We start from the raw sequence: 24,042 nt of genomic DNA, 5'->3' as shown, positions 1-24,042 counted from the left end.
CTCACAAAACATGCTTTAGTCTCAGAAACATGCTTCAGCGCCAGACAGTCTCTTATCATCAGAGAAACGCTTCTCACAAAACATGCTTCTGCCTCAGACAGTGCCTTATCATCAGAGAGACGCTTCTCACAAAACATGCTTCAGTCTCAGAAACAAGATTTTGCCTCAGACAGTGCCTTATCATCAGAGAGAATCTTCTCACGAAACATGCTTCTGCCTCAGACAGCGCCTTATCATCAGAGAGACGCTTCTCACAAAACATGCTTCAGTCTCAGAAACATGCTTCGGCCTCAGACAGTCTCTTACCATCAAAGGGACACTTCTCACAAAACATGCTTCAGTCTCAGAAACATGCTTCTGCCTCAGACAGTGCCTTATCATCAGAGAGACGCTTCTCACAAAACATGCTTCAGTCTCAGAAACATGCTTTTGCCTCAGACAGTGCCTTATCATCAGAGAGAAGCTTCTCACGAAACATGCTTCTTTCTGCCTCAGACAGTGCCTCACACATCGAACCTGGGCTTCGATTGAAATTCAAATCGCATATTATCAAGCCCATTATCGCCGCTTTATCGGCAGTGTCCTGCCGTTAAAGCGGCGATAAACTACCGCAGCTTCCTTGATAATATGGCCCATGCTTCGGCCTGAGACAACCTGCTGTCCTGAGAAAGGCCCTTCTCATGAAACATGTATTTCGGCTTAAACAACATGTACTTCAGCTTGAGACAGTCTCTTATCCTTAGACAGGCCTACCTCACAAACCATGTACCTCGGCTTAAGAAGCATGAGGCAGTCTCTTGTCCTCAGGCAGGCACTTCAACCACAGTTTAGTACTTCTCCCTGGGGCAGGTGCTTCTCAACCCAAGCACATGCTTCCCTCTGCCTCAGGCACATGCAGGCAGGTTCTGTTCCTTCAGGCACTGAGTCTCCTAAAATGTGCTTTTACCCCACACACTCGCTTCTCAGATATGGCATTTCCAAATGAAATTAAGTTTTCCCCATATCATATGCTTCTCCTCCTAGACACACGACTCTACCCAAAAACACACTTCTTCCAGACTTGCATTTCTCCCACCACAGACAAGTGCTATAACCCCGACAAATGCCTTTCCCCAAGGCAGGTTATTCTCCCCAGACACATGCTTCTCCCCATAAATCTGTTTCTACTGAGACAAGCCCTCCCCCCCCTCAGACACGCTTCTGAGCTGGCCGTGAAGCACGTCCAGACACGGGATTCTCCCCAGATATGTGCTTCTTACCAGACACACGCTTCTGATGATTTCCTTCAGACATGTGCTTCTTACCAGACACACGCTTCTGATGATTTCCTCCAGACATGTGCTTCTTCCCAGACACACGCTTCTGATGATTATCTCCTCAGACATGTCACATGTGCTTCTTCCCAGACACACGCTTCTGATGATTCTCTCCTCAGACATATCACATGTGCTTCTTCCCAGACACACACTTCTGATGATCATCCCCTCAGACATGTGCTTCTTCCCAGACACACGCTTCTGATTATTACCTCAGACATGTGCTTCTTCCCAGACACACGCTTCTGATGATTCCACCCGACATGTGCTTCTTCCCAGACACATGCTACTGATGATTCCCGCAGACATATGCTTCTTCCCAGACACACGCTTCTGCTGATTCCAGCAGACATGTGCATCTTCCCAGACACACGCTTCTGCTGATTCCCGCAGACATGTGCTTCTTCCCAGACACACGCTTCTGATGATTCCACCAGACATGTGCTTCTTCCCAGACACACACTTCTGATGATCCTCCCAGACATGTGCTTCTTCCCAGACACACGCTTCTGATTATACCCGCAGACATGTGCTTCTTCCCAGACACACGCTTCTGATGATCCCCACAAGACATGGGCTTCTTCCCAGACACACGCTTCTGATGATTCCACCAGACATGTGCTTTTTCCCAGACACACTTCTGATTCCCGCAGACATGTGCTTCTTCCCAGACACGCTTCTGATGATTCCACCAGACATGTGCTTCTTCCCAGACACACGCTTCTGATGATTCTTCTTCCCAGACACACGCTTCTGATGATTCCCGCAGACATGTGCTTCTTCCCAGGCACACGCTTCTGATGAATCCACCAGACATGTGCTTCTTACCAGACACACGCTTCTGATGATTCCTGCAGACATGTGTTTCTTCCCAGACACACACTTCTGATGATTCTCCCAGACATGTGCTTCTTCGCAGACACACGCTTCTGATGATTCTTCCCCAGACATGTCACATGTGCTTCCTCCCAGACACACACTTCTGATGATTTTCCCCTCAGACATGTCACATGTGCTTATTCCCAGACACACGCTTCTGATGATTCCCCCAGACATGTGCTTATTCCCAGACACACGCTTCTGATGATTCCCGCAGACATGTGCATCTTCCCAGACACACGCTTCTGATTAATCCCGTAGACATGTGCTTCTTCCCAGACACACGCTTCTGATGATTCCCCCAGACATGTGCTTCTTCCCAGACACACACTTCTGATGATTCCCGCAGACATGTGCTTCTTCCCAGACACACACTTCTGATGATTCCCCCAGACATGTGCTTCTTCCCAGACACACGCTTCTGATGATTCCCCGACATGTGCTTCTTCCCAGACACACACTTCTGATGATTTCCCCTCAGACGTGTGCTTCTTCTCAGACACATGCTTCTGATGATTCTCTCCTCAGACATGTCACATGTGCTTCTTCCCAGATACATGATTCTGATGATCCCCACAAAGACGTGCTTCTTCCCAGACACACGCTTCTGATGATTCCCCCAGACATATGCTTCTTCCCAGACACACGCTTCTGATGATTCCCCCAGACATGTGCTTCTTCCCAGACACACGCTTCTGATGATTCTCCCGTCAGACAAGTCACATTTGCTTCTTCCCAGACACACACTTCTGATGATTGTCCCCTCAGACATGTCACACCTCTGATGATTCCCGCAGACATGTGCTTCTTCCCAGACACACACTTCTGATGATTCCCCCAGACATGTGCTTCTTCCCAGACACACGCTTCTGATGATTCTCCACTCAGACAAGTCACATGTGCTTCTTCCCAGACACACACTTCTGATGATTTCCCCTCAGACTTGTGCTTCTTCTCAGACACATGCTTCTGATGCCTCTGAAAAACATCCTCAGTATCAAACAGGTGAGTAATACAATACAGCGCCGAGACGCCTGCGGGCAATTGTTTGCGCTTAATAAATTCTAAAAATAAAAATAAAAATAAAAAATTCTCTCCTCAGACATGTCACATGTGCTTCTTCCCAGATACATGCTTCTGATGATCACCATAAAGACGTGCTTCTTCCCAGACACACGCTTCTGATGATTCCCCCAGACATATGCTTCTTCCCAGACACATGCTTCTGATGATTCCCCCAGACATGTGCTTCTTCCCAGACACACGCTTCTGATGATTCTCCCCTCAGACAAGTCACATTTGCTTATTCCCAGACACACGCTTCTGATGATTGTCCCCTCAGGCATGTCACATGTGCTTCTTCCAAGACACATGCTTCTGAATATCCCCCCAAAGACATGTGCTTCTTCCCAGAAACACACTTCTAATGATTCTCCCCTCAGACAAGTCACATGTGCTTCTTTCCAGACACACGCTTCTGATGATTCTCCCCTCAGACAAGTCACATGTGCTTCTTTCCAGACACACGCTTCGGATGATTCTCCCCTCAGGCAAGTCACATGTGCTTCTTCCCAGACACATGCTTCTGATGATTCTCTTTTTCAGACATGTGCTTCTTCCCAGGCACACTCTTCTGATGATCCCCACAAGACATATGCTTCTTCCCAGACACACGTTTCTGATGATTCTCCCAGACATGTGCTTCTTCCCAGACACGCTTCTGATGATCCCCACAAGACATATGCTTCTTCCCAGACACATGCTTCTGATGCTTCTCCAAGACATGTGCTTCATCCCAGACACACGCTTCTGATGATTCTCCCCCCAGACATGTCACATGTGCTTATTCCCAGACACACGCTTCTAATGGTCCCCCCAAAGACATGTGCTTTCTCCCAGACACACACTTCTGATGATTCTCCCCTCAGACATGTCACATGTGCTTATTCCCAGACACACGCTTCTGATGATCCCCCCAAAGACATGTGCTTCTTCCCTGACACACACTTCTGATTATTCTCCCCTCAGACAAGTCACATGTGCTTCTTCCCTGACACGCACTTCTGATGATTCTCCCCTCGGCAAGTCACATGTGCTTCTTCCCAGACACACGCTTCTGATGATTCTCCCCTCAGGCAAGTCACATGTGCTTCTTCTCAGACACACACGCTTCTGATGATTCTCCCCCCAGACATGTCACATGTGCTTCCTCCCAGACACACACTTCTGATGATTCTCCCATCAGACATGTCACATGTGCTTATTCTCAGACACACGCTTCTGATGATCCCCCAAAGACATGTACTTCTTCCCTGACACACACTTCTGATTATTCTCCCTCAGACGTGCTTTTCCCTCAGAAACATGCCTAACAGCTCACGTGCAGCACACTTAGACACAAGAAACTCCCCAGACGTACTTCTCCCCTAGACACACACTTCTCAACTAGCCGTGCTTCACACGCATACAATACACATAACTGTCACCCAGACACATGCTTCTGAGGTGACTGTGCTTCCCCCAAATATGTGCTTCCCCAAGACTCCAGATTCTCAGCTAGCTGTGCCTCACATTCACACAATAACTGTATCCCAGGCACGTTCTTCACCTGATGCACACTTCTCCCAGAAACACACTGAGGTAAGTGCTTCTCCCCAGACACATATTTAACCTCAAATAACCTGACTTTATTCAAGGTCTGGTGCCACCCTCAACCGCCTTCCCATGGACTAGGTGCGGAGAGTTTGGTCGCCCTCATGAGTTGGAAGGCATTCATTAAATGGTCTGCCAGGGCCGCATGGTGCTGTCTAGTGCTACTCGAAGGCAGGAGAGGAATTGATTGAGGAGCACAGGTGCTGGGATGGAATGGTTTGTTGGTGTGGCGGGTTGGAGAGAGGTCACTTGCTTGTTCTCTTGGAGCTGAGGAGAAGTTATTTGTTGACCCTCAAGGTCTGGGAAGGAATAGTTTGGCGATCCTCCAGGGCTGAGCAGGCACCAATTGGTGATCCTCACTAGCTGAAGAGAGTTTACTTGGTGGTTCTCTTGGAGCTGGATGAACAGTTTGGTGGCCGGCAGGGCTGAGGAGAGGTTCTCAGGTGGTCCTCATTGACTAGCGATAAATAGTCTTGTGGTATTCAGGCGGGGGGAAAGCTAGTTGTGATTCTCCAGGCCTGAGGTGTCATAGTTTGGTGGTACTTCTGCACCTCTCTGGATAGTTTGTAATATCTAAAGTGTCTTTAAGGTAAGAAAGAGGCTGAGGTCCATACCTGATGTTCAGCTGAATTAGCTTGTCCATCTCTTGTTCCATGTGCTCCTGCAGCTCCCCCGGCCGCAGCAGCACCTGGCAGATGGGGCAGATGGGGGCCTGGCTGTCAAACAAGGCCACCTTCTTCTTGCCTGTGAAGGAAGAAAGCACAAAGTTGTAATGTGGGCTTCAGCTCATCCCCTAATCCTGCCCTTATCTGCCACTGCACACTCATATCTACATTTTCACAACTCCCTGTTTATACTGGGATTATGTATACACTGCCTTGGTCTTCTGTGCTCTACAGCTGCATGCTATGTGCTACATTGCTTTACGGTTTATGTCATATATAAGAAATCTGAGCAGAGAAATATCTTTCCAGAGAAACCACAACAAAGAAAACCTATTTTGTGAAACTGCAATAAAAAATAAAACTCAACGAAAAAAAATAGTCATTTGAAAATGCAGGCATAGTCTGTGATCTACAGGTATATGCTGTTTGCTGGTCCGCTGCACGTTTGTACTTTGATGGCCTATTATTGGTAAGAATGTACACATGCTATAAGAGTCTCTGGTGCACCACAGGACAGCTAGTCTTTTGTACCTCTGTGCTCTACCAAATGACGGCTGCTGTAATGCTGGTGTCTACTGTGCGACGGGATGGCCTCTTTGCAGTACCATAACAGGGGCTCTTCCTCTATAGAGAGTAATGACAGACAACCCAAACGCCTGCTGGCCAAGCTCTAACTGCCTCTCATAGAATTCCAAGTAGAGTCAGAGCATCAGTATTCTGGAATGGGAGTAGAGGGCATGGAGTAGAAAAGGTCATAGAGTTATACAATGCAAAGAGTTTACAACAGCCCTGAATTCAGAAAGCCAGGCTGCCGAGAGCACTCCCTGGGACAGCTTGCTGGTACATTCCGGATGAAGTACTGACCATGTTTTTAGTGATATTCTGAGGAGCGAATAAAGGTAAACCAAGGTTACCGCTTACTAAGGCTAATGCTGGTAATTTCAGGAGAGCTAACTCTGCTGTCTAAGGGTAAGAGACGGACTATCTGGAGACCTTCCTCTGCTCTCCACAAATGAATGAGGCACGGGCCTGATGTCTAAGGAAAGCAGGGACTATCCTCTGTTTAATGCAAGAGCCTGGAATGAGGCGAGGCCAGGGCAGGTCAGGGGACCGACAGTGTAAGTACGTGCTCTAAGGCACGGTGGGGTCTAAGGTTAGTGCCTGTAATATTTGGAGGGTAGTTCTGTCTCAGGCTAGTGTCTGAACTGTCATTCCAGATGGTTACATCTACCCTTGAGCCTGTAATCTTATATAGGATTGCTCTTCTATTGGAGGCGAGTGCCTGCACTATCACGAGGGACCACTCTGTTGTCTGATGACAGAGCATGTGCTATTTCTAATATCACGACAGATAGTTCTGTTGTCTGATGACAGAGCATGTACTATCTCTAATATCACGACAGATAGTTCTGTTGTCTGATGACAGAGCATGTACTATCTCTAATATCACGACAGATAGTTCTGATGTCTGATGACAGAGCATGTACTATCTCTAATATCACGACAGATAGTTCTGATGTCTGATGACAGAGCATGTACTATATCTAATATCACGACAGATAGCTCTGTTGTCTAGGGACAGAGCATTTAGTATCTGTAGGATTAGACCTGATGTCTGAGACAAGAGTCCCTAATAGCATGAGAAACAGGCCTGCTAAAGCTGCAGACCGCAGCACGTGGAGGTGCTCTGCTCTTCAGCGTGGTATCGAAAGATCATAGGGAATAAAGAATCTGCTTGAGGGTAGTTTCTGTCTGAGGGGGTAGTTCTGCTGTGTGTCTCAGGCACTAGCTTGAGATTGTGAGGGATCCCTTTGACGATGATCTTCAAAGAGATGGAGATTGCTAGAGCCACTTACATCACAGCTCTACCAGGCCTTCCGAAACCGCACCTAAGACAGCAGAGGTACCCTCCCATCTGCCGATTTGATCTATGTCTCTTATATAAATAAATAACCCAAGAAGGTTTGGGAAGAGTTGACAATGCAAGTTGTAAAGTAGGCCCCCTCCAAGCTATATCCAGAGCCTGACAACGTGTCGATGTTTAGGAAAAATCCATTAATTTGGGAGAGAGAGTGAGAGAGCAAACTGAGAGGGAGAGGAATGAGGTAGGGAGATCAGAAAGAAGCATTAAGGGTGAGAGGGAATGAGAGACCTAAAAACTGAGCTACAGAAATCAATGACACAGTGGGTCTGACTGTAATTTACTTTGTTTCTGAGCAAAAAGTAGAGAAGTCAATTAAAAAGACAAGAGGAAATATGTGCTTTGTGGCACAGCTAATATTACATTCCTTGTCAACGCTCAGTAGTGTAGGCCATATCCTACTAAGCTCTGTTTATCCAGTTCGTCTTAGCAGTAGTGTGATGTTTTGTTGCCCACTTGTGCACATGTTGCTAGTGGATGCAAAGGCAGCACCTTATAGAACTGAGTGAATAATTTCACTGATTCTCTCAACAGAAGAAGTGCTTACTACCCCTGGCAAGGCATCAAAGCACTTTTTCGGCGAGTAGCACACTACTCCGGAACCCATAAAGGATTAGTGTTGAATTAATAAAGTGAAATATGAAAATAATTTGAGTGGTGGATATGGTAATCCATTTTCTGCATTGAGAAGGATAGCGGAGGGACAGAAAAGGGAAAAAGGTTTGCATTTATATAGTACTTGCTACCCCTGATGAGGTGTGCACTTTTTCGGCATGAGAACACAACTCTGGAACCCATAAAGGATTAGTGGTGATTTAGTATAGTGAAATATGAAATTAATTGAGAAGTGGACATGTTAATCTGTTATTTGGATTGAAAAGCAGTAGGAGGAGGCTTGGGATGAGTAAAAGGGATGTGGAGGGGAAGAGTCAGAGGGAAGGGTTTAGAAAGTCTTGTTTTGGGCGATCGGTGTAGTAAAAGAGGTATGAGTTGATGCAAGGAGGGGTTGAGTAGGGAAAGGTTATTTTGGGGATCATAGTATGGGGGTTGGGATGAAGGAGAGAGTGGAGGTAGAGGATATATTGATAGACGTATAGGGTGAGAAATAGGGTAGTGCCTTGGAAAGAGTAGTAGAAAGAGGTTTGAGATGCGTCAGAGAATTGAGGTAGAAGATATATTGAGAGGTATTGGGTGAGAAATAGGGTAGTGCATTGGATATGCTGAATTAGAAGAAAAGTAATAAATATATAGATCCATAAGTACATGGAAAGTATATAGATGCATAAAGGAAGTAAGTATATGTAGATTAAAGATATTGATAGAGGTATATGGTGAGAAAGTAGTGCATTGGAAAGAGTAGTAGAAAGAGGTCTGAGTTGAGTCAGAGAGTTGAGGTAGAGGATATATTGAGAGAGATATAGATTGAGAAATAGGGTAGTGCATTGGATATGCTGAATTAGCGGACAAGTTATAAATATGTAGATCAAGTACACATAAGGTATATAGATGCATAAAGTAAGTAAGTATGTGTAGATTAAAGATGCATTAAATAAACACCAGCTTTCAAATGTTGTTCTTAAAAATGTATGTATTTGCTTTAAAACAATTGTTCTACACATTTATACAAAGCAATACACATATATAGGTACATATCGATAGTACAAATAAATGCTTATATACAGAGGGATATGCTGTATATGGCTGGCCTGGTAATATTTGTTAAGATTCCTTTATCTAGGTGTTTAGAACTATGGCCCATTATGTGGAGAGTAAAGCAGTGTGTTATGGAATGCACATTATCATCTGATTAACTTCAGAGCTCTTCAGTTAAAGGTATGTAAAAAGGTTTCAAATTGAAATACATATATATATATATATATATATATATATATATATATACATACATATACACACACACACATAAATATATATATATATATATATATATATGATTTCCAAACGTGTGATCAAGGCACTTTTGTGCTGAAACGCGTAGCGTTACTTGGGAAATATACGCTTACTAGCTGTACTTCTCCGAGTGCGTGTGTTGCTTATCGTGGCAGAACTTTGGAAATCATTGAAAAACTCGGCGGCGGGGTTTGCCAAGATTACACGGCACCTACCCATGGGAAATGGATCCCAGGGAATAACCCTCTTGCTTCGTTTCGTATATATATATATATATATATATAGCTAGGACAGAGTTTCTAAAAAAAAGGACATTTTTTGGTGCCTATACCTTTGGTGCCGCTTGAGGAATCTCAGTAAAATTTTCCACAAAAATGTGCCCAGTACATCAGATGGAGACTGGATTGTTTCAGGGAGTTTCATGCAGTGGGGGCTAAGAAAAAAAGGGGGCGATTGTGTTACACATGTTAATTACCTTTAAATGAGCCTACAGCCCAAACAGCTGGACGGAATTACACCAAATTTGGCAGGAAGCTAGATGTTGGTACACAGATCAGGCTTTTTGTGATTTGGTGTAAATCCGTTCAGTAGTTTATGATATATTAACCGGAAAATAAATTTGGATATCTGGGGACATGGATTACCCACGGATCCAACAGTCCCCCTGCTGTAGTCTGATTGGCTCTGAACACTTTAACGAGGAAGTGTTGGCAACCATCTTGGGACGCAGCTTGAAGCCAAGTCCCAAAAAAAACCTTAAAAAGAAAGAACAGGGGGCAAGGTAGGAATACCCTGAACCCCAGATATGACGGGAGGTCCCACAGTGACCCCACCAGGAATTAAAAAGATACATTTTTTTCAATTTTGCTGCAAATTTGTGTATGGATCTGCTGCAAAATTGAAAAAAAAAGTGCAGGTTTCCGAACTTCTTTTATAGGAAGCCAGCAGGTTGGCCAAATCCCAGGGTCATATCAAATTAAAGGAGGGGAATGCATAGGGCCCCAGGGTCCACTACCTCCCCAGGATATTTGTTATAAATTATGCTGGGGTGCCCACATGGCAACCTCCGCTCCCCGGGAACCACCACTTCCCTGGGGCTTAGCCAAATCTGAATGGGGGGCCGTACAGAACCCCCCAAACCCTCGGGACCACCACGTCCCCTGGGCTCACATATAAATGGAGCAGGCGGGCCACACTATAACCCTGTGCCCCAGGGCCACCATCTCCCGAGGCAAGATTTTTAATTAAACAGGGAGGGGGAACGCATGGCCCCGCTACTGAAAATGGCTCCGGGGACGCATGGCTGAAAATGGCCCCGGGGACCACCACCTCCCCAGGGTTGCCAGTTAAAGTGAAAGGAGGGGGGTTGTGCCACCCCGTCCAGGAGCTGATAATGGCCCTAAGGACTGGCGTCCCCCAGGGCCGGCTCCTGCTATGTTCCGGGGTGCCCACCCCCGGGACATAGCTTTTTAATGTGGCTGGCGGGAGCTTTCCAACCAAGCCACAGCAAACGTTCTGCTTTCAGCAAGTGAGAGCGGGGAAATACTCTAGCTTGCTAGATGCACAGCATTTGCTTTGACACACAGGGAGCTGCATGTTTAGCACTGTTAGATCAATGGTGAGCTTACCATCAGTCCTGCAGTTCAAAGGTTTAAATTCCACAACAAACGTAGCCATTTGGTCTTCTGAGGTTATTAAAAAATAATAATAATACACATTGCTCAATTACCTAGAGACAGGTAAGCGTTTGATGACTACTACAAAAAATACCCATTGTTGTTAATGGCTGCGCAAGAGGCATCCCTTGATCGGTGAAGGCGGAATACAGGACGCCGACAATGGCAAATACCCAGAAGAAGTAAAACAAAAAATCGAGCTTGCTTCGAAAGAGCATTCGTAAGGCTGACCCTCAAAAGCAAACTGTCCTTTAGTAATCCCGGCTCTGGCTTAGGGAGCTTCCGTTCTGTGTGCTCGTCGACAGAACTATCCAGCCTGCCCGCTATTAATAGTGGCTCCAAACAATGAGACACGTGCACTTATTAATAACCCTAGAAATATTGAGGTCGGACCACCAAATGCTCCCAAACAAAGAGGCAATGCGCAGGATATCCTGTTTTCTTACATGTTTGACTCCTGCTGCGTTGAGCAGGAATGTCGCTCATCCCTATTGCAGCACGTGTGCAAAAGCCTCAAGCCAAGTTCATGGAGCCTATTCACAAACGGCCCTTTGTTGTACCACTACAGTAGGCCTTCGTGCGTACCAGAAAAATGCTACTCACTCACTTTTGTGAAGCAACCTCCACCTCTGCAAGTTCTGTATTTTCTGTGCAGTTATTTCGTACATGTGCAGAGTGAGAGGGATAGGGTTAATGAGGGAGGGGGGGGAATGGCAGGGGAGAGGAAAGATACTACAGCCAAAAAGGTCTACACACAGTACTAAATGCACCTCAGTTCAGCCCTAGAGTAAGTGCAGCACCAGTCATGGTCACTCACAGGTACTGCAACACACTGCCATAAAAACAATTATTTTTCTTAAAATATATATGTTAATGTGTAATTTAAAAAATCCCACCAAGAGTAATATTTGTATTTCTTATATATTAATATGTCTAGAATTTAAAAAAAATGTTTTAGCTTTTAACAAATACTTAAGTAATATGACATTTTATACTATAATATATATGATTAATTAGAGATACATTTTATATATCATTTTTATATATACACATTAAACAATATGGATTATAGAATCATATAGATTATTGTTTAATGTTAAAATGTGTTTATAATCAAAATATGTATGATATTTTTACTAAATTTTGTAATACATTTTTCGAAATCAAAATTAAGTGTTTAAACTTCTTTTGAAAACTACAAAAATATGTTTTTAATTCTATATATAATCTTTAATATAATTCATACATCTCTATAGGGACACCTCTGCCATGGTGGCGGAGGTCTCCATCTATGGGCCAATTTCGATGTGGTTGGAAACAGGTCCGACACTGGTCAACCCCGTTCCCACTACATCGAACCCCATTTAGATTCCTTTCCATTCAACCGATTTTGATGGGGTTGGTTGGAAAGGAATCCGAACAGGATTTCCGAATTGCCTCCAACGGGCTCTGAGAGCCATCTGCTATTCGGAAACCCTCCAGTAATCCCTTGGGTGGCTCTTTCCACTGAGGAATTACAATGGCAGATTGCCACAGCCCTTCTGAAACAGAAAGGCTGTGGGAATCTTACTTGGGGGCTCCCTGCAGGGCCCCCATGGGTGCAAAGACTCCAGATAGTGCCCCCCTGTTGATCCCTGCACCCAGTGGCAAGCACCTTGAGGTGCCTGCCACTGGGTGCAGGGATGAACCTCAGCTCTTTACAATGACAGCATGCATTCTGGTCGAAATGCATGCTCCCATTGTAAAGAATAGGAATGCGACCCAAGAGTGTTCGGTCGTATCCTAATTGCTGGGTTGGGACCGACGACAGGAGGTCGTTCGGTCCCAGTTTGCAAATGATGTTGGATGGACTATGGTACGTCCGACATCGTATTCGGGCCCAATGTGTGAAACGTTATGAGTAGTACACTGGCGTAAGGAAAACTGAGGGGGCCTCCCTGCACGGTAGGTAGAGGGGCCCCCTCCGGGCTCAATCATGAGCTTTCTGGCCAGAGTGCAGTGCCGAGGGGGCCCCTTGGAGCTTGGGGCCCCCCACGCCGCGTGGGCTGCGGGGGCCTGTGTTACGCCCCTGGAGTAGTAAATTTACACTTGTAAATCCTGGTGTAGGACACTCCAGGCAATCCAAAAAGGATAATGACCCTATCAACATGTGTTAGAGAGAATTCCATCTAATTAAAGGGACGCTGTGATCCTAAGAATATGAGGGAGGACTCTGTCCAATCCAAAAGGCACACCTGCCCTTTGGACATGTGTGGGAACCAACACTCTCCAATCCAAAGAGAGAGTGGAAAACATTGGCTGCATTTGAGAGAGACCTTCATCCAATCCAAGGTGAGTGTAGGATACATGGTGGAAGCATGTCACAAGCCTGCAGGCTTCTATGCATTCATTAATGCCTGGTCCTGGGGCAAGTGCAGGCCACACAAGAGAGTACTGGACTCACACATCCATTGAAGGGTGAGAATGCTAAGCCAGAGCCTTTAACGTGGCACATCTAGGGCCGAAGGGTGCTGTACGTAGAAGCCATTAAATCAGGAAGGGTTGGATACGCTCTGTCTCTAAAAGATGCACTGCAAAAGGTAAACATGCTCTTATGTTGTGTATCACACGTTCTTTAATGGGACACATGTACAATGTAACTATCCATTTTTATTTCAAAGCCTTAAGTGCCAAATTAAAAGCCACATTTGTTACCACAGTTTGATTGCATTTCGGATCACCTCAGACAGTCTGAACACTTTTTAAAAGTGGAGTGACAATGCAACTTCTCCTGCTTGCCCAACTAATATCACCCATCTGTGGGACTCCTTCTACTAGGACTACACGTCCAGGGGCTTCAGAACTAATGGGGGCTTCGAGCAACCCTTTAACACAACATACAACACATAGGATCCCTTCTTGGAAGGGGCACCATTCCTTGGCATTAAAAGTGAGGTGCAGGGAGTCTGAAAGTCCCTGTCCATGTTAAGCAGTGATATCAGCAGGCATGCTGGGAAGAAATTCCGGAGAGACAGCATCCTTTCAAATGCATCCTTTTCTTGCAGCACCCATGTATTTACCTTTACTTCAAAAGTATATATTCTTGTATAATTTTGAGGAACAAAATGTCCCATGTATTTTTAAAACTGTTGTTTTACTGCAGTGGTTTTAAGTAACTATGCAATAAATTAATAAACTTATATTTACTTCAAAAGGCAGACTCTTTATTCAACCCTCGGCTATGTTTGAGGAAGAAAGACTTCCTCCTGGGGCATGTGGGTGGCTAGGGCACAGTTCGCTATGAAATATTGTGGGCCAGCATGGGAGGCTATCAAGCCTCACAAGTGACTGACTATAACCCAGCCCTAGTGGCTTTCCGCGGCACCTACCAGAAAAAGCTAGACTGACTATAACCCAGCCCTAGTGGCTTTCCGCGGCACCTACCAGAAAAAGCTTGAATGAATATAACCCAGCCCTACTGGCTTTCCGCGGCACCTACCAGAAAAAGCTTGAATGAATATAACCCAGCCCTAGTGGCTTTCCGCGGCACCTACCAGAAAAAGCTTGCAGTCCACTGAGCTTCAGGCTGAAACCCCTAGCCCCCTATGCCTAATGTTACTTTCTCTCAGGGATGTCCAGAATAGGTCTGGGCTGGGCCCACACCAATTTACTAGGAGAACCTCTGACTATGTAAACCAGCTCCGTTTAGAAGAGATAGTTGTATGTACATGTATCTTACTTGGCTATCCTGAAACTCTGACATGGATCCAGCACTCCTGTGCCCACGTTCAGCATCTCTCTCCCTGTTCATCCTGTGTCAGGCTCTTGATTGTAACGCTTTGGAGTGTCAGACATTTCCACAATGCTTTACCGCCGAGCTTTCCAAGGCTGGAAGGGTGTAAAGCCGGCCATTAGACATTTAGAGCAGGTCAGGAAGAGGTGGGGTTCCACTATCAAGCTATCAGCTCCCGGCAGCCAAGATATGGCCGTCTCACAGGGGGGATTTGAGGGCCATGACCTTTTTTAAATATTCATTTCGCAGGCTGCATACTCTAAACCCAACTTAAATCTATGCAGCCGGCGCCTGGCTTATTCCTGGTTCATATCAAGATGCTGCAGGCCCGTGGCAAGTTTAAGCACCAAAGAAAAGGGAGTTTAGAGGGTGCCCCCGGCACGCTGACTGCTGCGTGGTCGCACCTCCAGGCTTGGAGTTTGGCTCCATGTAAATGGCAGCTGTCAGGAGAAGCAGAGCAGTCCTCCTTCAAGTAAACACCTGGCTGATTTGTTTCTTTTCCCCCGTATCTTTTCAGTAGTTTTGAACAGCGCCACATGGTACCTTTTGGGAACTTCAAGGAGCTACACCACTAGTGAACACTAACTTGTGCCTTGGTTGGGACTGGCCAGTCACCACCCTTCCATAAATTTCCATGACTGCTTCCATACAAGGTAAGAGGCAGCAGCAGACTGCTCCTTACAAGCAGCAAATGTTGCCAATTGGCCTGCAAGGAGGAGGTATGGGTTAAATATCTTTATTAAAAAGCAAATACAATGGAAACATCCCATTGCATAAACCATATAAGCAGATGAGCAAAGTGTACCACAGCTGAAAGGGACAAGAAGCACCCTGCCTGCCAAAGGCTCCCGCCCTCACCTTTTTCCCTATGCTATCCCTCCGCTATCCTTCTGAATCCAAATTACTGACTAACCTATCCACCACTCAAAGTACTTTCATATTTTACTATACTAATTCAACACTAAGCCTTCTTGGGTTCCGGAGTAGCGTGCTACTCGCCGAAATAGCACTTTGACGCCTTGTCAGGGGTAGTAAGCACTATATAAATGCAATTACAATACAATGCAATTACAATACAATATGACAGCTTCTCCCCATGCTCAATAATGGTACTTAATAATATGCTGTACCTAATGCATCTGTATTTATTTTAAAAGCTCATAAAATACATATATATGCAGAAGTTCAAAGCATAACATGTTATTTAATACCATTGGTGAGTGTGTGTGGGGGGGCGTGATACATGAGATTAAGCTTATAGTAGCTCAGGATGCTCCTCCCCTTGATTCACAAAAGTAATAAATAGCAAGTTACACTCTGCTCAACTCTATATATGGTTTATGCCACAAGGTTTTTACTATCTATTTAAAAAAGGAATTTAGTGTACTTAATTTATCTTAATCTCACTTAATCGCACTGCTCTTTGACCCCACCACTAAAACAAGAGGCAAGTGGGATATATTAACCGCCTGACTGTGAACAGGCACAGTTCTCCTCTTTCAGCCATACCGTAGATACTACTGGTCCCTTTGGTAATAACGGCAAATGTGACCCCCTCGACATGCCATCTTATTGGCATGTCGAGTAATGATACTATCTCAGTAATGATACTATCTTCTGATATTGCTGCATTCATTTTGTATTTGCTTACTTAATTTAAATATATTTTATTTAAAAAAGTTTGAATTGTATTGTGAAAAAATATATTTAACCAAAAGCATTAAGGCAAAGGGTAACATAGTGCAGTGAGGTAAAATCACTATCAACAAGGCTTGTGACTATTAGAAGAGTTGCTTCCCCGTGTAAAGACATTGTGGCATGCAATCTGTATGGCAGTAAACAGTGATTTTCGCAATTTAATATAATTGTACTTTGGGAGTAAAGTGGAATATGACCTTTGACTATAGTCGGAAATTTGTAAATGTGTGCAACTTTTTAAATGCTTATATCAAAAACAACAAAACGGATTTACACTAAGCCAATGAAAACACACTTTCTGAGTAAAGTTCTACTTTCGTGCCAAACTTGGTGTACATGTTTCCTATGGGAGCTAAAATTGGAAAACACGCTTTTTTCCGCACCACCCACTCTTAACTTTTTTCCCTCTGCATGGATGTGCACAAAAATTGGCATGCTCAAATTTAGGTGACTACGACAAGTGACTGTCATATTTGGTGCTTATGGGTCTGTCCTTAGGGTCAAAAGTGATACGCAAATCTATGAGATCAAAAGTTGTAAGGGATTTGGCCTAAAGGCCTGAGCTGCCAACTTTGGAACTGGGGAACCAGGTTTGCATCTAGGCATCAGCTCAACATGCTGTGATTATGGGTTAATCGCTTAATCTCCATGTGCCTACAATAAGAAGTGAATTTGACCTTGTATAACATAATCTGGTGCTAGTGCAAAGCGCTCTGATTCACTTGTGTAAAGTTCGTAATAAAAAATATGCCTTCTCAGTAAAAAAAGCAGCTGAACCAAAACAACAATTTTTTATATATGTAAAATATATGTATGGAGATGCACAGAGTGTAATATGCTATTTATTACCATTGCTGAGGGCGGGCAAGGCTTTGACTCACAAGAGATGAAGCGCTGAGTGAGTCATGATGCCCCTCCCTCAACAATGACAACAATAGCATAATAAAATCTGTGCATCTGCATATATGGTTTGTGCCAAGGTAGTTTTTATGTGTACTTTTTTTTAAAATGTATTTTACCAACATAAAGGTAGCAAGGGGTTACATTTGTACAGTGTGGTAAATCATACGTGACTTCCTGTGTATTAGGAAAGTTGTTTCCTTGCATAAATCAGTTGTTTTATGTGATCTGTTAGACAGTAAACATTTTCTACTCATGTCTATTTTGATGTAGTGTGATAATAAACTTGAATGTGACCTTTGCACTGTAGTAATATGTATGCAAATGCATGGTTATTAGTACATTTGCTATAGATAACGTGTTATTGGGTGACATTTATTTGCACTGCCATGACATAACTGGTTCACAACATGTTTCCATTGAAAATGTATTTTTGGATTTGTCAGCTTGCACAGCAGGTGGCCCTCTAGTCTACAACTCATGTTAAAACTATAGAATGATCCACCCTGCAGCCATTGCTTAAATTGACTCAGCGGTTTCCAGTGCTCAGCACCAGCACTTAACAACGGCGCTGGTGACAGTCTGCCACAAGAAGGTGCTGTCTGGCTAATTTAGAGATGACCACAACAACATCCAATTATTAATTTTATATACATTATAAAATGACTATTACCATTTTAAAGCTTTGGGGGCCTGTAATAGTCAGCATCGTCACACTTGTAGGAGCGTGATGGTTAGTAGTCGTGTTGTTATATCATAGGCGGCATGGCCGGGCCAATGTGTGGTGCAAGCTGCAGTGACCTCCTGACGAGAGCCCTGGCACTTTTTTTTTCTTTTCCTCACAAATGAAGCCCTGCCTCGCAGAGCACACTCCAGGGTCCGTGACTAGGAGCCGCCTCAGACTGGGCTGTGCTGAGAGTGGGGCTGCGCCGCATCTGCCCACCCTGTGCCCGCTGCCCCAGCCCCCTCGGCAGCAAGGACCGGAGGAGGAGGAGTGCGGAAGGCGCTCATATTGAACTGTGGAGATAGATCCATCAGCCGGCACCTCTTCGCCGGCACATGGCGGCGCATACGGAGTGGCTCGTCTCCTCCTCTGGCACTTTAGGCTTCAAGCTCAGGGCTCCTAAGTGACTTTGAGAAATGGCTAATCGATTATCGTGCTGCGGGGCCCTCTCCGAAGATTCAGGCCGGGGATGCGTGGGAGGCCTCGCTCTCGCAGGTGAGCCGCCACCAGCGGCCTGCTCTCTCCCGGAGGCCGCATCTCCCCCTGAGCACGGCCGCCTTTAATCCATCAACAGGCGATCAATGCTCGCTGTAATCAGCTCGTGTTCGAGAAATGTACACATGTTGGCAGAATCCCTTTGTTTAATCTCCAGATCAGAGAGGCCCCGTCCTACCGCCTCACAGCCCTGTGAGCCATTCCACCTGAGGCATCCTTCCTATGGTGCCCTCCAGTTCACACTCCCGGCCTGTGGTGGTACTCACGAAACCCTCACCGACCCACCCCTGCCTGAAGCCCGTGGCTTTCATATCCCTGGAGGTGCCCTCCACCACTGCTCCCAACCCTGAAGACGATCTGTCCATGGCATGACCCCATATGCTCTGCCTATAGTTTGACCACATCCTCCAAAACTGCAGGTCGGTCATTCCTCTGGTATTTCTGCAACCTTCAAGCACTGCCTTCTAGCGAACTACTCAGCCGCCCATTGTCCTCATCCCAATGCTCCACCAACAACCTCCCTGTCCCACTCCCATCCCTGCAGACCAGCCACCTAGGGTAGTCATCCATACGGTACGACTCCGATTCACCCTCACCGCTCCCATCCCTGCAGACCAGCCACCTAGGATAGTCTTCAATACGGTACGACTCCGACTCACCCTCACCGTTCCCACCCCTGCAGACCATCCAGGATACTCATCCACACGGTACAACTCCGACTCACCCTCACCGTTCCACCCCTGCAGACCATCCAGGATACTCATCCATATGGTACGACACTGACTCACCCTCACCGCTCCCATCACTACAGACCAGCCACCCAGGGTAGTCATCCATACGGTCCGACTCCGACTCACCCTCACCGCTCCCATCCCTGCAGACCAGCCACCTAGGGTAGTCATCCATACGGTACGACTCCGACTCACCCTCACCGCTCCCATCCCTGCAGACCAGCCACCTAGGATAGTCATCCATACGGTACGACTCCGACACACCCTCACCGTTCCCACCCCTGCAGACCATCCAGGATACTCATCCACACGGTACAACTCCGACTCACCCTCGCCGTTCCACCCCTGCAGACCATCCAGGATACTCATCCATACAGTACGACACCGACTCACCCTCACCGCTCCCATCACTGCAGACCAGCCACCCAGGGTAGTCATCCATACGGTACGACTCCAACTCACCCTCACCGCTCCCATCCCTGCAGACCAGCCACCTAGGATAGTCATCCATACGGTACGACTCCGACTCACCCTCACCGTTCCCACCCCTGCAGACCATCCAGGATACTCATCCACACGGTACAACTCCGACTCACCCTCGCCGTTCCACCCCTGCAGACTATCCAGGATACTCATCTATACGGTACGACTCCGACTCACCCTCACCGCTCCCATCACTGCAGACCAGCCACCCAGGGTAGTCATCCATACGGTACGACTCCGACTCACCCTCACCGCTCCCATCCCTGCAGACCAGTCACCTAGGGTAGTCATCCATACGGTAAGACTCCGACTCACCCTCACCGTTCCCACCTCTGCCGACCATCCAGGATACTCATCCACACGGTACAACTCCGACTCACCCTCGCCGTTCCCACCCCTGCAGACCATACAGGATACTCATCTATACAGTACGACTCCGACTCACCCTCATCGCTCCCATCCCTGCAGACCAGCCACCCAGGGTAGTCATCCAGACGGTACGACTCCGACTCACCCTCACCGTTCCCACCCCTGCAGACCATCCAGGATACTCATCCACACGGTACAACTCCGACTCACCATCGCCGTTCCACCCCTGCAGACCATCCAGGATACTCATCCATACAGTACGACACGACTCACCCTCACCGCTCCCATCACTGCAGACCAGCCACCCAGGGTAGTCATCCATACGGTACGACTCCAACTCACCCTCACCGCTCCCATCCCTGCAGACCAGCCACCTAGGATAGTCATCCATACGGTACGACTCCGACTCACCCTCACCGTTCCCACCCCTGCAGACCATCCAGGATACTCATCCACACGGTACAACTCCGACTCACCCTCGCCGTTCCACCCCTGCAGACTATCCAGGATACTCATCCATACGGTACGACTCCGACTCACCCTCACCGCTCCCATCACTGCTGACCAGCCACCCAGGGTAGTCATCCATACGGTACGACTCTGACTCACCCTCACCGCTCCCATCCCTGCAGACCAGCCACCTAGGGTAGTCATCCATATGGTACGACTCCGACTCACCCTCACCGTTCCCACCTCTGCCGACCATCCAGGATACTCATCCACACGGTACAACTCCGACTCACCCTCGCCGTTCCCACCCCTGCAGACCATACATGATACTCATCCATACAGTACGACTCCGACTCACCCTCATCGCTCCCATCCCTGCAGACCAGCCACCCAGGGTAGTCATCCAGACGGTACGACTCCGACTCACCCTCACCGTTCCCATCCCTGCAGACCATCCAGGATAGTCATCCATACGGTACGACTCCGACTTACCCTCACCGTTCCCACCCCTGCAGACCATCCAGGATACTCATCCATACGGTACTACTCCGACTCACAAGGTGGAGTGGTGTGGCTCACTGGTTAGAGGCGGCAGACCCGGAAGCAGGAGTCGGCCCGGGACCAGGGTTCAATTCCCGACGCGGCAGGGTCGTGGACCAGGGTCAGTGGACTCGATAATTCTCACCGCTCCCACCCCGTAGACCATCCAGAATACTCACCCATACGGTACGACTCCGACTCACCCTCACCGTTTCCACCCCTGCAGACCATCCAGGATACTCATCCATACGGTACGACTCCGACTCACCCTCATCGCTCCCACTCCTACAGACCATCCAGGATACTCATCCATATGGTACGACTCCGACTCGCCCTCATCGCTCCCACCCCGCAGACCATGCAGGATACTCATCCATATGGTCCGACTCCGACTCACCCTCATCGCTCCCACTCCTAAAGACCATCCAGGATACTCATCCATACGGTACGACTCCGACTCACCCTCACTGTTCCCACCCCTGCAGACCATCCAGGATACTCATCCATACGGTACGACTCCGACTCACCCTCACCGTTCCCACCCCTGCAGATCATCCAGGATACTCATCCATACGGTACGACTCCGACTCACCCTCACCGCTCCCATCCCGCATGTCATCCAGAATACTCATCCATACAGTACGACTCCGACTCAACCTCATCGCAACCACCCCTGCAGACCATCCAGGATACTCATCCATACAGTACGACTCCGACTCACCCTCATCGCTCCCACTCCTGCAGACCAGCCACCCATGGTAGTCATCCATACAGTCCGACTCACCCTCACCGCTCCCATCCCTGCAGACCAGCCACCTAGGGTAGTCATCCATACGGTACGACTCCGACTCACCCTCATCGCTCCCACCCGCAGACCATCCAGGATACTCATCCAGCCGGTATGACTCCGACTCACCCTCACCGTTCCCACCCCTGCAGACCAGCCACCCATGGTAGTCATCCATACAGTACGACTCCGACTCACCCTCACCGCTCCCATCCCTGCAGACCAGCCACCTAGGGTAGTCATCCATACGGTACGACTCCGACTCACCCTCATCGCTCCCACCCGCAGACCATCCAGGATACTCATCCATACGGTATGACTCTGACTCACCCTCATCGCTCCCACTCCTGTAGAACATCCAGGATACTCATCCATACGGTACGACTCCGACTCACCCTGACCGTTCCCACCCCTGCAGACCATCCAGGATACTCATCCATACGGTACGACTCCGACTCACCCTCACCGTTCCCACCCCTGCAGATCATCCAGGATACTCATCCATACCGAACGACTCCAACTCACCCTCACCGTTCCCACCCCTGCAGACCATCCAGGATACTCATCCATACCGTACAACTCCGACTCACCCTCACCGCTCCCACCCCGCAGACCATCCAGGATACTCATCCATTCGGTACAACTCCGACTCACCCTCATCGCTCCCACTCCTGTAGAACATCCAGGATACTCATCCATACGGAACAACTCCAACTGACCCTCAACGTTCCCACCCCTGCAGACCATCCAGGATACTCATTCATACCGTACGACTCCGACTCACCCTCACCGTTCCCACCCCTACAGATCATCCAGGATACTCATCCATACGGTACAACTCCGACTCACCCTCACCGCTCCCACCCCGCAGACCATCCAGGATACTCATCCATTCGGTACAACTCCGACTCACCCTCATTGCTCCCACTCCTGCAGACCATCCAGGATACTCATCCATACAGGACGACTCGGACTCACCCTCATTGCTCCCACCCTGCAGACCATCCAGGATACTCATCCATACGGTACGACTCCGACTCACCCTCACCGTTCCCACCCCTGCAGACCATCCAGGATACTCATGCATACAGTACGACTCTGACTCACCCTCACCGTTCCTACCCCTGCAGATCATCCAGGATACTCATCCATATGGTACGACTAAGACTCACCCTCACCGCTCCCACCCCATAGACCATCCAGAATACTCATCCATACGGTACGACTCCGACTCACCCTCACCGTTTCCACCCCTGCAGACCATCCAGGATACTCATCCATACCGTACGACTCCGACTCATTCCTCACCGTTCCCACCCCTGCAGATCATCCAGGATACTCATCCATAAGGTACAACTCCGACTCACCCTCACCGCTCCCACACCGCAGACTGTCCAGGATACTCATCCATTCGGTACAACTCCGACTCACCGTCATCGCTCCCACTCCTGCAGACCATCCAGCATACTCATCCATACGGTACGACTCGGACTCACCCTCATCGCTCCCACCCTGCAGACCATCCAGGATACTCATCCATATGGTACGACTCGGACTCACCCTCACCGTTCCCACCCCTGCAGATCATCCAGGATACTCATCCATACAGTACGACTCCGACTCACCCTCACCGCTCCCACCCGTAGACCATCCAGAATACTCATCCATACGGTACGACTCCGACTCACCCTCACAGCTCCCACCCCTGCAGACCATCCAGGATACTCATCCATACAATACGACTCTGCCTCACCCTCACCGCTCCCAACCCTGCAGACCATTCAGGATACTCATCAATACGGTCCGACTCCAACCCATCCTCACCGCTCCCACCCCTGTAGGCCAGCCATCGAGGATACTCATCAATAAGGTGTGACTCCAACTCTTCCTCACCGCTTCCACCCCTGCAGACCAGCCACCCAGGGTACTCATCAATATGGTAAGACTCCAAACCACCTTCACCGCTACCACCCATGCATGCCTGCCGCCCAGACGACTCATCAATACGGTACCACTTCAACCCACCAACATCGATTCCACCCTGGCAGGCCAGCCGTTCAGGGTACTCATCAATAT

At 47.7% G+C, this 24,042-nt stretch overlaps 1 protein-coding gene across 6 annotated transcripts in view; it reads right to left on the bottom strand.

Annotated features, from left to right (window-relative positions):
• Positions 1–24,042, bottom strand: part of RNF220 (ring finger protein 220) — a 1,024,387-nt gene that overhangs the window by 329,687 nt on the left and 670,658 nt on the right. For all 6 annotated transcript variants that reach the window (XM_078671729.1, XM_078671730.1, XM_078671731.1 and 3 more), the window contains one exon: positions 5,462–5,591. In XM_078671729.1, the coding sequence (XP_078527855.1) occupies positions 5,462–5,591 (130 nt within the window). The remainder of the gene's footprint in view (positions 1–5,461; positions 5,592–24,042) is intronic.

This window comes from Lissotriton helveticus, chromosome 1_2 (assembly GCF_964261635.1).
Source record: "Lissotriton helveticus chromosome 1_2, aLisHel1.1, whole genome shotgun sequence".
Classification (NCBI taxonomy): Eukaryota; Metazoa; Chordata; class Amphibia; order Caudata; family Salamandridae; genus Lissotriton; species Lissotriton helveticus.
The sequence above is the reverse complement of the archived record's forward strand: the minus strand, read 5'-3'. Positions and strand labels throughout refer to the sequence as shown.